The sequence below is a fragment of the Oryzias latipes genome, chromosome 15 (genome assembly GCF_002234675.1).
Source record: "Oryzias latipes chromosome 15, ASM223467v1".
NCBI lineage: Eukaryota > Metazoa > Chordata > Actinopteri > Beloniformes > Adrianichthyidae > Oryzias > Oryzias latipes.
The window spans coordinates 10,966,795-10,981,813 of record NC_019873.2 but is presented as its reverse complement, the minus strand read 5'-3'; the positions used below and the strand labels follow the sequence as shown (position 1 = coordinate 10,981,813).

General features: G+C 41.5%; 1 protein-coding gene across 1 annotated transcript; it reads right to left on the bottom strand.

Annotated features, from left to right (window-relative positions):
* Positions 1 to 1,694: 1,694 nt before the first annotated feature.
* slc17a5 (solute carrier family 17 member 5) lies at positions 1,695 to 14,692 on the bottom strand. The gene is made up of 11 exons (XM_004076987.4): positions 14,522 to 14,692; positions 11,916 to 12,106; positions 11,445 to 11,678; positions 10,245 to 10,332; positions 8,620 to 8,706; positions 8,258 to 8,376; positions 5,458 to 5,619; positions 5,248 to 5,380; positions 5,027 to 5,174; positions 4,855 to 4,945; positions 1,695 to 2,506 (listed from the first exon to the last, which is right to left on the bottom strand). The coding sequence occupies exons 1-11, from the start codon at positions 14,607 to 14,609 to the stop codon at positions 2,369 to 2,371; spliced, it is 1,479 nt and encodes a 492-aa protein (XP_004077035.1). The 5' UTR covers positions 14,610 to 14,692; the 3' UTR covers positions 1,695 to 2,368.
* Positions 14,693 to 15,019: the final 327 nt, after the last annotated feature.

Here is a 15,019-nt window from a genome sequence, read left to right as displayed (position 1 = left end):
AATGAAACTGTTTTTGTTTAGTTTTACTATAAGATCTCCAAAATCCCAGATGCCAGGAAGTGCTTGTATTAAACCAAACATGACATTTATAGCAAGGTTGGGTTTTCTATAGCATTCACTCAGGTGAAATTAGTAACAAGAGGAGAGGCCTACTACACCTACTTGAAGACATCTAATCTTTGTATATTTTTGACTTCTATTAGAAAACGTTTTTAACCCTTGTGCTATCCTAGGCATTTTAGCATTGGGAGTTGGGTCATCTAGACCCACTAGACAGTGCGCTGAACCTTTTTTCTTCAATGATTTGTGATCTTCACTGGTGTCCATGGATTACATTAAATCTTTCCACCTTTATCCACCTTTGTCATGGTGGAGAACACGTCAATGCAAGGGTGGGGTTATCTAAGATAGCACAAGGGTTAAAAACATACTAGTTGAAAAAAATAGAGACTGCCATTTTAAATTCATCTTTAGAAGCCGCTGAATCCCCTTTGGGACACTGTGATGCAGTTAGCAGTGAGAATGTCATCTACTAGAGCTCTAAACAACGATGTTTACTAGACCTCTATGAATTAATGTCTATCAGATGCATGATGCTTGTCTATAGCTTTGATATAGCAATGATTTAGTTTTAGATCTAATAGATGTGTCCATGCCTAGTGGGTTTCTAATGAGTTTGGTTTGAAAGGTAACTGTGCGTCATTTAAACAGTATTATTTTATTTCAGACAATAGAGTAAAATAAACATTTGTAGTGAAGAAGCCAAAATTCAAGAGACTTCTATAGAGAAATAAGCAGCTGTTTCTCATTCATTCTGTTGGTCAGAATAACTATTCTTGCTCTGATACCTTTTTATAACATGTTCTTGATATTTTAACCCTTGTGCTATCCTAGGCACTTTAACATTGGGAGTTGGGTCATCTAGACCCACTAGACAGTGCTCTGAACCTTTTTTCTTCAATGATTTGTGATCTTCACTGGTGTCTATGGATTACATGAAATCTTTCCACCTTTATCCACCTTTGTCATGGTAGGGAGAACACGTCAATGGAAGGGTGGGGTCATCTAAGATAGCACACGTCCTTTTTTCAATGATAATTTAAAATGATAATTTGCTTCTCTTGAGCAAGTTTTTCAAGGAATAAACTGACAAATCAGATGCCTCAGTGAAAGTCTCACATCTAACGTTTTAAAGGTTGTTTTGTAGCCTGCTTTCAAGTGATTGGTGAGAGTGGTTGCCCATGAAACAATGACAGACCAACTCGGACCAATCTGACGACGTTTGGCTCCAACGTGGCAAAATCAGTGTCGCCTAAAAATGGCGACTGAATTGACTTCACTTGGTTGGAGGTGAAAGTAAGTCATTTTCTGTGGATGGTCATGGTTGCTCTGTCCATTCTGTCCATGTCAATGTCCAAACCACTAACACAAAGTGAGACTAAGTACCAATCAGAATAGATGTAGCCTCTAAGAGGGCGGGGTTTAATGAAGAACTCCTCCTGTTCAGAAGGCATGAAAGGAACTTGAATGATTACTGTGGTAAATATAAATTTATTATCCGAAAACTCAACTTGTTGAGTTTGATAAACATTGAGATAATAAAATGAACCAGTCAAAGATGTTAATTTGACTTTTTTTTGTCTTTTACTGTTAGTAATCAAAGGTTGATTTAAAATAAAGACCCAACACAATAGTTCATTTGCTTATAGATGTATTTACATTTTGTGTTTTAGAACATTTACGGAAACAAAAATGACTCAGCTTATCTGACACAAATCCCTTGTAAGTTGTAAACAGTAACTGAAGTATTTTCAACAGAATGAAGCTACAGAGCTGGAATGTCCGATCCCTTGTAAATCTAAAAATTAAGGCACAAGTTTACGTCACGATCCACGGTGACCACGACACTTGCCGACAGAAATGGTACAGATTCAACACCTGAGTTGAGACAAAAAGTGCAAAACCTGCTGCAGGATTCCCTTTTTATCCATCAGTGAGGTAAAAAATAATAGCTGAAGGTTTAGAAATACAAAATAAACTTGACAAAATCAATTCCCTTACATAAAAACTGGAATTTAAAAATCAGAACTGTTTTCTTTTAAGGCGTGTCCATCATTTGTGCGTGTTGAGGGAAAACATTTTCCGGCACTTTTGGTAAAAGATGCAAACAGTTTGCGTTCTCTTTATATACAGAAGTGCCAAAAAACTTCACTCAATTCATTTTGATTACCACAGATAATAAAAAAAGAGCTCAACTGTGGGGTTTGATTAAAACATAAAACTTTAAAGTAGATTGAAGCATTTGAGTGTAAAATTCGGGTTTGCTGCACGTTTGCAGCCGTCTGTGGAAAGGAAACGAGTTCCTGGCTCAGTCTCCGTGGGGGTAGACCTCGCTGACGGCCCACGGCTGCACCGTCCCTCGGCCAAACACAGAGTAGAACAACGCCCCGACCACGTTGATGGCTGCAGCGATGTAGAAGACCACCTGCCATTCTGCGATGGTGTTCTGCACACCAGTAAAGATGAGAGGAGAAGGTGAGAGTTCAGACAGCTGGAAGGCAAATCAAATGCTACAAACAAATTGAAAGACCCACTCCGATGAAAATCGTGTTTTTAAACATGTTCTTGTGGTATTTTTCTTCTGATGGAGGACATATACAAAAAGAATCATCGAAAAATTGCAGAATAGTAACATTTGTTGGATGGGCCACAAAATCCCTGGTCTGCTCCGTCTCTCACTAGACAGTGCTCTGAACCTTTTTTCTTCAATGATTTGTGATCTTCACTGGTGTCCATGGATTACATGAAATCTTTCCACCTTTATCCACCTTTGTCATGGTAGGGAGAACACGTCAATGGAAGGGTGGGGTCATAGGATAGCACCAGGGTTACACGGGGAGCTTTCACCAACGCAGAGGGGAATGCAGGGCGGAGTTGAGGTGAATTACTGATGAACTCCTGCTGCTCTGCAAAAACTAAGTCCTAGAAAACAACACAGTTTTTTTTTTCTAAAACAGCACCATCTTTATTAAAAGATCATTTTGAAAATAAAACAAAAGATGATCGGAGTGGGACTTTAGCAGGGAGTGATTTGTAGTTTGCAAAGATCTTTACATGTTTAGACCGGATATTAGAGTAGAAGTGACTGCAACATTAATCACAAGGAAGTTTACAATTTTTAATTTTGTGAAATTTTTGATTTTTTTCTTGATTCCTTACAATGTTGTCTTTCTGAATATTTAAAAAGCAGTAGATTATAGGTTTTTGTGTGGTTTCTCTTCCAGAGATTGCATCATGCATCTCAAGGTAAAAAGTCTTTCCAGTAAACTTGTCTGAATTTATGAATCTGAGCTGAAGTTGTTTTGTTTTTATATAGGTATAACACGATGACTGTCTCTTGAGTTTAACAGGTGGAGAGCATCTGCCTCTGTCAGAAGTCGTGTTGATTCAAGTTCTTCTACAAATAATTCTAATTTTGAGTTCAATGTAACAAATCTATACATTTGTCCAGACGAGAGTATCTGAGGAAATGAGAGGAACCCAGTTGATGTTACTGTGAGCACAAGTGAGGAGGGTGGAGGACCTTACACTGCAAAAACAGGCCTCTTACAAATAAGTCAACAATTCTTAAAATTGTAAAGTGTTCTTTAAAAAAAGCCACAAATCTGCCAATGGGGTAAAAAATGTTCTCACCAAGGATTCTTCTTTTAAGAAAAAAATCCAGTCACAAAGACAGAGTTTCTTAAACTAAGATTTTAGGAGCCATATTGAGTAATTATTGTGAGTGTCTCTACATGTCAATCATAAAGACATGTTGATTAGCTGAGCTCAGACAGGTTCTTGAAGAGTGCAAAGAAATGGAGAAATAAAAGTGAAGATGATTTCTGATTATATAATTAATAAAATCAGAAATGATCAGAGTGCAGAGACTTTCCTTTTTGCTTGTCGTATAGCAAAACGACATCTTGGATCAATCAGCGTGTTAGCCAGATCAATCCACCGTCACACATCCCAGTAGCCTCAAGTTGTAGACTTAGCTCTTATAAAGATTAATTTGCTATTTAAGGAAAATCAGAAAGCAAGATTGTTTTACGTGAAACAAGAATCTTTTTACTTTGACCTGTGAGAACCTGTGGTGACATCAGTGTTTAGTGGTCCACTTGGTTTGTGGTGTATTCTACATTATTTCATTTTTCAGGAAAAAAAAGAAATAGACTGGTAGTCTGGGTTCTCATGGGTTAAGATTCAGTGAGGGAGCAACAGTCCAGAACAACAGAGAGTGTAGGAAAGAGGTGCGTGGGAGCAGGTTGGAGCAGGTGGAGGAAGGTTTCAGGTGAGATGTTTGACGAAAGAGTGTCGGCAAGAACGAAAGGAAGACTGTGGTGAGAGCAGCCATGTTGCTGCTCTAGAGATTCTGAGAAAGAGGCGGGAGGCAGAGCAGAGTAGAAGATGAAGACGTTGAGGTTCTCTTTGGGAGTGATGAGGATGGATTGGATCAGGAATGAATCCATCAGAGGTTGGATGTTTTGGAGATGAATGCAGGGAAGCAGATGGAGATGGTTTGGACATGTTGATGGTAGAAGGACGACGAGGTTGGAGCTACTGGGAAAGAGGAGGTTCATGGATGTAGAGAAGGAGGGCAGGAGGATGGTTGGTGTGAGTGAGGAGGATGCAGAGGAGAGGATTAGATGGGAGCAGATGGTTTACTGTGATGCCCCCTAAATAGTAATAAATCACATTATTCTGGTCTAACTGGAATCTTCTGCATCATTCTCAGATGCAGATGTGATTGTTTGGAGCTGAAATCCTGAACTTTGACGTCTTTCCGCTCTGACACTGACGGTGTTTTCTTACGTGTTGAGTGAGCGCTCTTGCAATGACCGGTCCCACCATGCCAGGAATGGTGGCAAAAGTGTTGGTGATTCCCAGCAGAATTCCTGCGTACCTACGAGGAGAGATGTTGATATTCGGTGAGGCGCTGCGGCGCTCCTGAACACATTAACGTGAGCATCTGAACGGCTCTTACGAAGGAGCGATGTCGAGGTGGTTGATGTTGAAGCCAGAGGCCGACACTCCACCCAGAGAGGAGGAGAGGGTGAGGAAAGTGACGGCTAAAGTGTAATCGCAGCCGATGAAACCCGCTGCCACCAGGAACAGGGCCGGACCGATCATGCCTGCAGGAGAGCAAAGGAGAGATCAGAACCAGAACTGCTCCAGGATCTGAGGCCATGTTTGAGGTTTCCTCACCAACGAGGGAAAAGCACTTCCTGACGGTGACGGTCGGGTACAGGCAGGTTTCACGCAGGTAGTCGGCGATCTGCCCGCTCACCACGGCGAACAAAGCACAGCCGACATACGGCAGAGCCGACAGCATCCCGTTCTGGCGAGGACGTTAGAGGGGGGGTCAGCTCACCTGTGAGGCCTGCTCCAAACATCTGACAGCTTTAGCATTCTCACCTGCTGGATGCTGAATCCCAGTATGTCGTTCATGTAGGTGGGCAGCAGAGTGAGGAGCGTGTAGAAGGTCCAGTTGTAGGAGAAGTGAGCCACAACGATGGCCAGGAGCGGCCGCGACGTCAAAATGGCTCGCCAGGGGATGAAGCCCGCCGAGGGGGACAGCTAAGAGAAAGAAGGTGGAGGTCTGAGCATCCTCATTTTTCCTTCCATACAGAGGCATGATGGGGATTTACAAAAATCAGCTCAAATGAGGGTTAAAACCTTGACTATATATAAAACCGGACTGAGTGACTCCTCCCTCCTGGCGTTCCAAGCAGGAAGTACCTGCTGGTTCCATGAAGCCAAAATCCCATAGACTTCTACTGAGAAATAAACAGCTGTAACTCAGTCATTCTATTGTCAGAATAACAGTTTTTACTCTGATACCTTTTTCCAACATGTTCTTGATCATCCTAATTTTTTTTCATGATATTTTTTTTCTTTAGTTCAAGTTATTCAAGGTATAAACTGACCAATCAGATGCTTGAATAAAAGTGGGCGGTCTCATGTTCAAAATGTTTGATTGACAGATTCTCCTGAGCCCGCTTTCAGTGAAAGGGGTGTGGTTTTCTATCTAGCTTGCTCCTGATTGGAGAGAGTGGTTGCCATAGAAACGTAGACTCGGACCGACACAGACCAATCACTGCTTACTGGCGTGGCTCCAACATGGCGACTGAACGACTGAAGTAAGGTTTTTTCCTTTCATTTAAAGGCTGTAAAGTTCTAGCAGTTTATTACACTGCGAAAAACAAGGACTGCAGGCACTTCTACACTACACTACAGTGTACAGTGTACACTACACCAGTGTTTTTCAACCAGTGTGCCGCGGCACACTAGTGTGCCGTGGGAGATGGTCAAGTGTGCCGTGAGAAATTTCCCTCATTAACTGATCTAAAAATATTTTCCATCTCCAGGAAATCAGCTCTTAGTTCATCCAAACAGGCCCTGATAAATTAGGAATATAAAAGATCTTAAAATTACTTTTTCTTTGTGTTTATTTAATTCTATTAAAGACATTTTGATAAGAATGACTGTACCGCGATTTACCTGCAGCTATGACGTTTGCGGAAAAGTCCCGTCCCTTTAACTGTCTCCGCCAATCATTCTTGAAGGCTTAATCACATGTCATCAGTCTGACCAATCAAAAGTGGTTAAAGTCTTCACTTCCTTGTTCTTAATTCTGCTGATAAAGTCGCTCAGTTCTAACAAAAATACCAGCTAAAGCTCGTCTTTAGCGGTGTAGCTTTCCACAGAGTCCGGTGTCAGACCGTGGAACAAGTGAACAAAACAATGAAGCTCAGAGACGTGAGTCTTTCTGCAATTTTTCGGCAGTTTTCACACTACATCTCCCATGATGCATTGGCTTAAAGGGCCAGTGTCCCAGCGCACAATGAGTTGTCCTTGTGAAACATCTTGAAGCCACAACAAAAAAAAAAGTTTCTAAATTTTATAATTTAACTTTCATTTCATCTCTTAGTAAAAACAGCCGCAACTTCCTGCTTTTCCGGCCACAATTATCACAAAAATGCACGTGAGATTGCGGGCGGGGGGGGGGCTGTCGATCAATACAGACCATGAATTTCTGCTTTATTTTTTTTTCTTGGATGCTGGTGTGCCGCGGGATTTTTGTCAAGGTTAAAGTGTGCCGTGGCTCAAAAATGGTTGAAAACACTGCACTACACTACACTACACTGTGGGCACTACACTCAGGAAACATTTATTTACTTTTTTTGTTTGCTTATTTTAATTAACCATTGCTGAGTGTTTGATACATTTATTTAAAAAAAAAAACGTTTGCGTCTTCATAAAAAGCCACCTAAAGTCATCCTGTCTTTTGTCAAATGTTAAAACATAGTTTCACTAGAATCTAAACATACAATTTTGGTAAATTTAGAGTTTTATCTTTAAAATAATATGTAGTAAAACCTCATTTGTGCTTACAAATACAGAAGTACATGAATTTGTTAAATGTCTGGATGTCCCTGCATCAGCTGACAGATTAATGAAAAGCCTTGAAGCTATTTAAAGTTCAAATGATGCAATCTTCTTCTTTCAAGGCCAAATCTAAGAATTCAGCTCAGAGTTGAACGACATATCATGTTAAAATCCTCCAACACACAATTTTCATCTGAGTGGGTCTGTAAGCTCTCCTCTGTCAGCTCTGTTTCTCACCAATGAACGTCTGAATGTTTGGTTCTGCTGAAGGTTTTTCTTGATTCATCTAACGATGACAGGTTCTCTTCTTTACAGCAACTTCATTTTATGCTCAGTAAGGTCAAAGGTTTTCTTCATTACTTATAACAACTAAATCGACTTGCTAACCTTAAAACCAAGATAAATTGTCTTTATCTGAATGATGTATACATAAATGGACGGTATTGGTGAATTTTACTTGCTTTGATCATATATTGCACTTGTTTAAATACATTGCATTGAGCTGCTGCTTTTAGGCTTCTCTTTGCCTGAGCATTGTCTCCCCCTGCTGGTATTAAATATTACTGAATTTTAAGTTTGAGCTGTTATTTTGATCCAAGCACTCCTGATGTGGTTCCTCTTTTTGAACAGAAAGTTTGAGTACTTTTACTGCTGCTGCTGCTGCTGCTGACGACGTGAAGAAACGCTGACAGCAGCGACTTTTGTAAACCGCAGACTCATTCCGGGCGTCACAACAAGCAGATAATAAACCTCTGTTGCGCCGACCGATGCAACAGCAGACTTTGCAGATAGCCGTCACCCTTTAGAACACGAAGAGCGCTCATACCTCGTTCTTGAGCGAGTTGGTTATGTAGAGTCTCTCCCGCTCCGATATGCGCGGATGAGTGTTTGGACTGTCGAAGACAAAAAACGCCCAGAGGACGAACCACACCAGCCCAATGATACCTGCACAGAAGAGCACGCATGTACCATCAGAGGAGGCCCCTCTACTATTTTCCATCCAGCAAAGTGGAACAAAAGAACAAAACGAGAGTAGCCCATCGGGAAGTAAAAGAGATCAAGGTGTAAAACCAAACAAAGAACTGAAACTGTCCTGTTAGCAGGATGTTGGACCAGCACAGCATTAACCTGAATAAATGAAAACCTGCAAGAACATAAAGATGGATACAGGAATTGTTTTGTCCAAACCAAATATGTAGAAGACATAGGTCCAGCCCAGGTAGAAGCAGATCTGACCCGATACAGGGAGGGAGATCACCGTCCCCAGCTGAGCGCCTAGAATGGGATAGAAACTGACATTAGAGCCTCTCATGACGGTGAGCCTCACAGACAACCCACTGATCTGAATTAGTGCTTTAAACAAACTGTTATATCCAAACCACAAGAAATGAGTCAAATGCAAGGGATCCATTCATCTATTTTCAGAACCCGCTTTTTCCATTTTGGGGTCAAAGGTTACTGGAGCCTATCCCAGCTACTCTTGGTACAAAAAAATCAGCTTTACTTTTCTACAATCAAATTACGTTCCGTATTTATTCATTTTGACAAAAAACTAATTTAATCATATAAATATCTAACATTATGCAGATGACGTAACGTTTCGCTGTCATTAAAAAAAATACTTTTTAGTTTCTCCTCTTCCCTCCAAAACTGGTTTAATGCAGATGAGGCATCTCTGTGTTCACATCAACTCACTGCTGGATCTTCTTCTAGTCTAGTCATTTATAGCGTTGCCCAATAAAAACCACAGCAAAAAAATAATGTTAAGATATTTCGACAGCACTGATGATCTGGACGGAATAAACAAAAATAAACTTAAATTGTTAGGAATGAATTTGATGACAATTGTAATTTTTGTCTTCATCGATTCAACACCTTACCTAGTGTAAATTCTCACCTTGTAAATAAACTGAATTTGATTCACGGCAAAGTTAAGTGTTCACACAAATCTAAATGTTTGCGGCAAACAGTTTTTTTTCCCCAAACCAATGTGACTGGTGTTTGAAGATAACAACCTGCAGCTAATTGCACTTTAGCTATAGTTAACTAACATTTAGCCACAACTAACTAACTAAATGTTATCTAACACTGGCTAACAATTAGCTAAATATAGCCAACAATTCAGATGTGTCCAAATTGGAGAGCTGCGTTCTACCCGGGCTGCATTTGTTGGCTGCTTACATCACAGCGAGTGTAGTGTCACAGTGTTGTCCAAATTCAACGACTCCATCAAATGAGGCCAACGAATACGGTCTTCTTTTTCCCGATATTAAGGATTGGTCTTCTATGCTGTCCATATCCCATGATGCCTTGCGGCCGAACCCGGAGATTTTCTGACAACAATGCCGGACTGTAAAGCGGGACCCGTGGTTGTAGATAATTACACCTTTTAATAATTACCCTTCCAAGATTAAAAGTTGGATGAAATAAGACAGGAAAATATTGAGCTCCATGCCTGGTTCACTACTCCTCTCTGATCAGGTATCGCGGTTGCTAGGCGACAGGACATTCGCCAATGTAACGGCTAGAATTATCTAAAGGCTAGACTCGTCTAAATTCACAGCCATTAACATGCGGCCTACCTGCTCAACTAAAGACCCGGCCAACGTCGCACGGGAAGGTCGCAGCCATTGAAAGATACAGTCCTCGAATTTGGACACACCCTCAATTAACTGTAGCTAGCAATTTGCTAAATATTGCTAATAATTAAGTAACTTTAGCTAACAATTAACTAACTGTAGATAACAAGTGGCAACCTCTTCATTCATAGAGGGAAGTGATTCAATGCGTTTATGTTAACATATGTTTCCTACCGAGGTATGAAATGGTGAGCAGGCGGCTCCTCTCCAGCGGGGGGGCCCACGCTGCCCACATGGTGTACATGGCAGGAAAGGAAACACCCTAAAGATGAGGCCAACAGAAAAAGTTCTGAACAAGTTCAGTCTGACTAACTTAAAGGGCCGATACCATGCTATTCTTAAGCCTTTTAGAGTAAAAAATATCCATGTATTTGATAATATATTACCTAGGCCCTGCACAATATACCGCAAATTTATCGTTATCGCGACATTAAGCTGTGCAATATGCATACCGCAAAAGACGGCGAAAATCGCAATAAATGGTTACCTTAAATGTGCTAAAACAAACTCATGGCAGCTTGAAATATTGAACAAATTAAATATATCCCTTTATGCATTTAACCAATCGGAAGGACCCGTTTACGTTGTTGATCAATCAGATGAGCCCTTTTATGTTTGATGTTTGCCTCCTACGTCGACAAGGGTCATTTGGAGTATAATTTTTAAACTGTTGCAGTGAACACGGAAATTACGTTTTTGGTTGTTTTGCTATTTGTTTATATACCGCGAATTATATCGTTATCGCAATATTAATCACCAATATCGCATATCGCGAGTTTTCCTCATATCGTGCAGCCCTAATATTACCTATGGTATACAAAAGAACACATTTTTAAATTAAATATTCGTTATTTTATTGTTCTTTTGCAACCCGGAGATAAGATGACTCAATCTCCGAGACTCCACCTTTCTCTCCTTGTGGGTGCCGCCCATTTTTCATGACATCAAACTAGAGTCGGCATCGTGTCTGAGTTTCGCCCTCGAAAACAAACAACATCTAAACTTTTGCAGAGATGGATGTGCATATTGTGCATATTGTGATTATGATAAGAAAGCGTTTTTGTCGATCACCGCTACCTCCGTGGAGAAAGTGTGTGTGTATGCGTGTTAACCTGGGGGCGGTGCTGGCAGTGCAGACTCTTCCTGGAAGGACCTGTTCTCACTTATCTACGTTACAATGTGTTGTTTATTTACATGGGTAGGGAGGGGCTCGTGTTTTTAGAGGAATACTCAGAAATGCATGAACAGATCCAAATACCGCTTTGGGGTCTCTTTTCATGAGGAATGAACATTATGATACACTTAAAAGTTTAAAATGTTTTATTTAGCATGGTAAAGACCCTTTAACGCGCCCAAAATGGCCTGAGTTTGTACCTCTCCGATCCCTTCCAGCACCCGCACAGCTATCAGGTAGCTTGCCCCAAGATCAGCAGCCAAGGGTGTCAGAAGTGTGAAAACTGCAGTTCCTAGGATCCCAAAACCCATCAGCCACTTGGCTCCGAAGCGGCCGGCCATGTAGCCGCCAGGGATCTGGGTCAGAATGTAGCCGTAGAAGAAGGAGCCCAGGATCCAGCCCTGAGTCTCAGAGTCCCAGTTGTAGACATTAGCCTGTGGGAATGTTTGAACATTTTTTATGATACTTTTTCTTTAAAAGCCCAAGATATTAAATAAACCACTTAATCAAAAGTTTGATAAAAACAACAAAATAAACTGGAATCGGTGTTGGTGTACCGAAGGGCTGTGTGTTTGGCCAAACCTTTCCCTAAACTGCTGCTATTCGTATTTGTCCAGTTTGTGGTTCCACAAGTTGCTGAAGTGGCGGTGAGGGTGCGTACTGCTGCTCACCGTGTGGTTGTTTTTGGGCCGTGCTGGGCTGGGGTGCGCGGGACACACGGAGGCGCTGTGGTTGGTCTGATGCGTGGTGTTGAGCATGTCCACCATGGCCACACTCAGGTTCACTCTCAGAGAGTAGACCACGAAGAAGCCGTAGCAGGAGAGCAGCGCCAGGCCGTAACGAGACGAGCAGCAAGCCGGCGCTGCAGGAAGACCAAAGTTTGTCCTTTCTTTCTTTAGACAGACTCATTCTAAAACCCTGATGACCTTTTATGAGATCAATTTAGAAGAGGAGAAATCTAGGTTTAAAAGTAAACATCAGGTCTGTCAAAAACACTGATTTTGATGCTGATAAAGGTGTTTATGCAGAAAAGCTTTAACAAACTGCGGCACAAAGTCAATAAAACAGTCTGATAAATGACCTTTTTTTTATTGATCAGTCCGATCAATCAGGATGATCAATTCTGTTATAAATTTCTGAAAAAAATTCCAAAAAATTCCAAAGTCTTTAGATCAGAGAGATTTATGTTTTTAATACACTGGAATTTAAATATATAATTTCATCAAAATGAAATCTATGGCTACGTTCACACTGCAGGGCTTAATGCTAGACCGTTCACATTTCCAAGTAAATCCGAACTTTTGTGATCTCCAGTGTGACCGTGACACGACCCAAACGAGACCCGCATGCGCAGAAGCCAGAAGAATACTCAACGGTGAACGACGTCACTCGTTTGCGGAGCCAACGTTAACAATGGATGTCAACAACAGTGTTGTCAAAAGCGGAGCTCTTTTTGTAATATTAAATTTATTTTCACAAAGGAGCAGCACAATTACAATCTTCTCATTTTAAGAAGGCATTGGAGTCGGGATCGTCTGTACCCACTGTAGTGGAAGAGGAATGTGTATGTGCTGGGGCCGCGCGCCCGCGTGTGTGCAAGCGCGTGCCGCGATAGAGAATAGGGGGGGGCAGTGTGGGCGCGCATTCATGTTGTGTGTTACGGATGACGGTAATAAAAGAAGGTTTCCCCCAGAATAAATGCTATGGACTCTTTATTAACCCGTTCTGGAGAATCTAAGGATCAGAACAGGGAGGAGGAGGAGGGGGATTGCCTGGGTCCCCCGCGCTTCTGAGCACGGTCAAAGGGGAGAAAGAAAAAAAAGTTATCGCGGTAAAGGTTCAACACCACGCTCTGCCATTTATCTGGAATTTTTTTCAAAAACCGCCCAGTTGCGATCAGAGCCCTGGAGTTTGGCCTGAAAAGAGCGATCAGCCCAAATATTAATCCAATCGGTGACCTCTCTTCCCTTCTACTGACTGATCTCAGCAGCATCGTCCACCATGGTTGATGTTTACGTTCTCGTTCCCGCCTACTTCAACGCAAAATGATGACGTTTGTTGCGTGTCGATGACGTACAGTTCGGAATCAAGTCGCCTGGCCGGTCAGACGGCGGTCGCAATTGAAAAGATCGGCTACAATTCGGAATCAGGCCGGCAAACCCACGGGGCCTGGGTCGCATTTGAAAAGATCGGATCTGTGTCATTCAGACTGTCATGAAAAGATCGGAATTGGGCCGCTTAGGGGCAAAAAATTCGGAATTGGGTCGTTTCAGCCTGCAGTGTGAACGTAGCCTATATGAGCTCCGATGGTTAAAAATGGTCCTGATTCAACAAACAAACAAAAGTTGTAAAATTAAGTAAAAACAGATTACTGAGTGAAATCAGAATGAAATCTCCATAAAAAATGGCTATTTCAAATATTTATATCAAAGAAAAATCTGTTATTAGAAGAAAATATGTTTAAGATGTGGCATTTTTACAATAATCAATAGAATTAATTAATCTTTTTTTTTCTAACCGTTTTTGACAAATGCATCCATTTTTTTGAACGTGGCTTTTTCTTTTACTTTAATGTAAAACAGGATCTTTGAATAAAATACGCAAAAGGCAAGACGCATCGAGCAAAGTGTTTATCCAAATATGAAAAACAAATAGGTGTTAAAATTATTTAAAGGTTAAAAACTTGAAATATTCTTCCAGAGCATTTTAAAACGATGAAAGAATTGAATCTTTTTAAACTTAGATTACTCTGAGTCCAAGTCAAAGAGTTGAAATTACATGGTAGATTCCAGTGTGCATTTTGTGTTTTTGTTGTGTGTGCAGACACAGACATAACCTGCTTCTTCAAGTCATTAACCTTCACCACCATAAAATACTCTTTATGACTGTAAAATAGTCCACTTGTCATAATGTTTGTAAATATGTGCTGCAAACAGACTGAATGAAGCCAAGCCAGTTTTTAGGTCTGTAATTGTCCTGGCAGTCAAATCTCTGGGTTTTTGTGTCAAAACATTCGAACTCCTGTCAGCTGGATCCAGATGTTCCAGCAGATCTCCAGACTCTACAGTGACAGGTGGACATGCAGATTATGAAGCAAACAAAGAGCTGGGATTTTTGTCCAAGTCTAAACTTTGTAGTTGAAGTGTTTGCATTAGAAAGTGGCTGCTTTGTCCCCCTGAATCTTCCCAGACAGATGTATTTGGTAAACAGCTGTTGGCGCGAGCCTCTATTGTTGTTGTTGCTAGCCGGTTAGCCGCCCGCGCGGCTCCTTCCTCACCTCGCGGGACTCGTCCGTCCTTCCCGCGCGCCAGCAGCGGGGTCTCGAGGCCGTCCCCCTCCGTGTCGGAGCCGTGTGTCGCCGCCATGCTTCAGCGGACAGCAAACACCGTGGAACCACAACCAGAAGAGCAGCCGCTGCTGTTCGCTGACGTCACTGTCAGCTGATCCCCCCACAGCCACATCACGTGACGCGTGTCGGAGGACCAATATTGTTGTCCATGAGTTATATCGCGATATAACTCATTGATTGTTGTTGTTTTCGAGCTTCTTTCAATTTCAAAAATTATACAACAAACTATAAAGATACTTTCTTAAATATGATTAAATATAACATAATATAATAATAATTATGTTTTTTCTCCAGCAGAGACTTTTCGGTCCACGCATGCACTTCCCCCCGGCACGCGCCAGGGGCGGGTTTAGGATCGCTCCCGGCTTCTGCGGACATGCGCAAAAGGCGTCCTTCATCAAAAGGAACCGCAGTTTTACTTCCCTC

Bases quoted from the DNA above. Each gene is read 5' to 3' on its own strand.
- slc17a5 (XM_004076987.4), bottom strand. From the start codon at position 14,609: ATGGCGGCGACACACGGCTCCGACACGGAGGGGGACGGCCTCGAGACC. The intron at 8,707-10,244 runs GTAGGAAACATA...ATCCCATTCTAG, and splicing joins GCTCACCATTTCATACCTCG to GCGCTCAGCTGGGGACGGTG. The intron at 8,377-8,619 runs GTTTGGACAAAA...TCTTCTGTGCAG, and splicing joins CTATGTCTTCTACATATTTG to GTATCATTGGGCTGGTGTGG.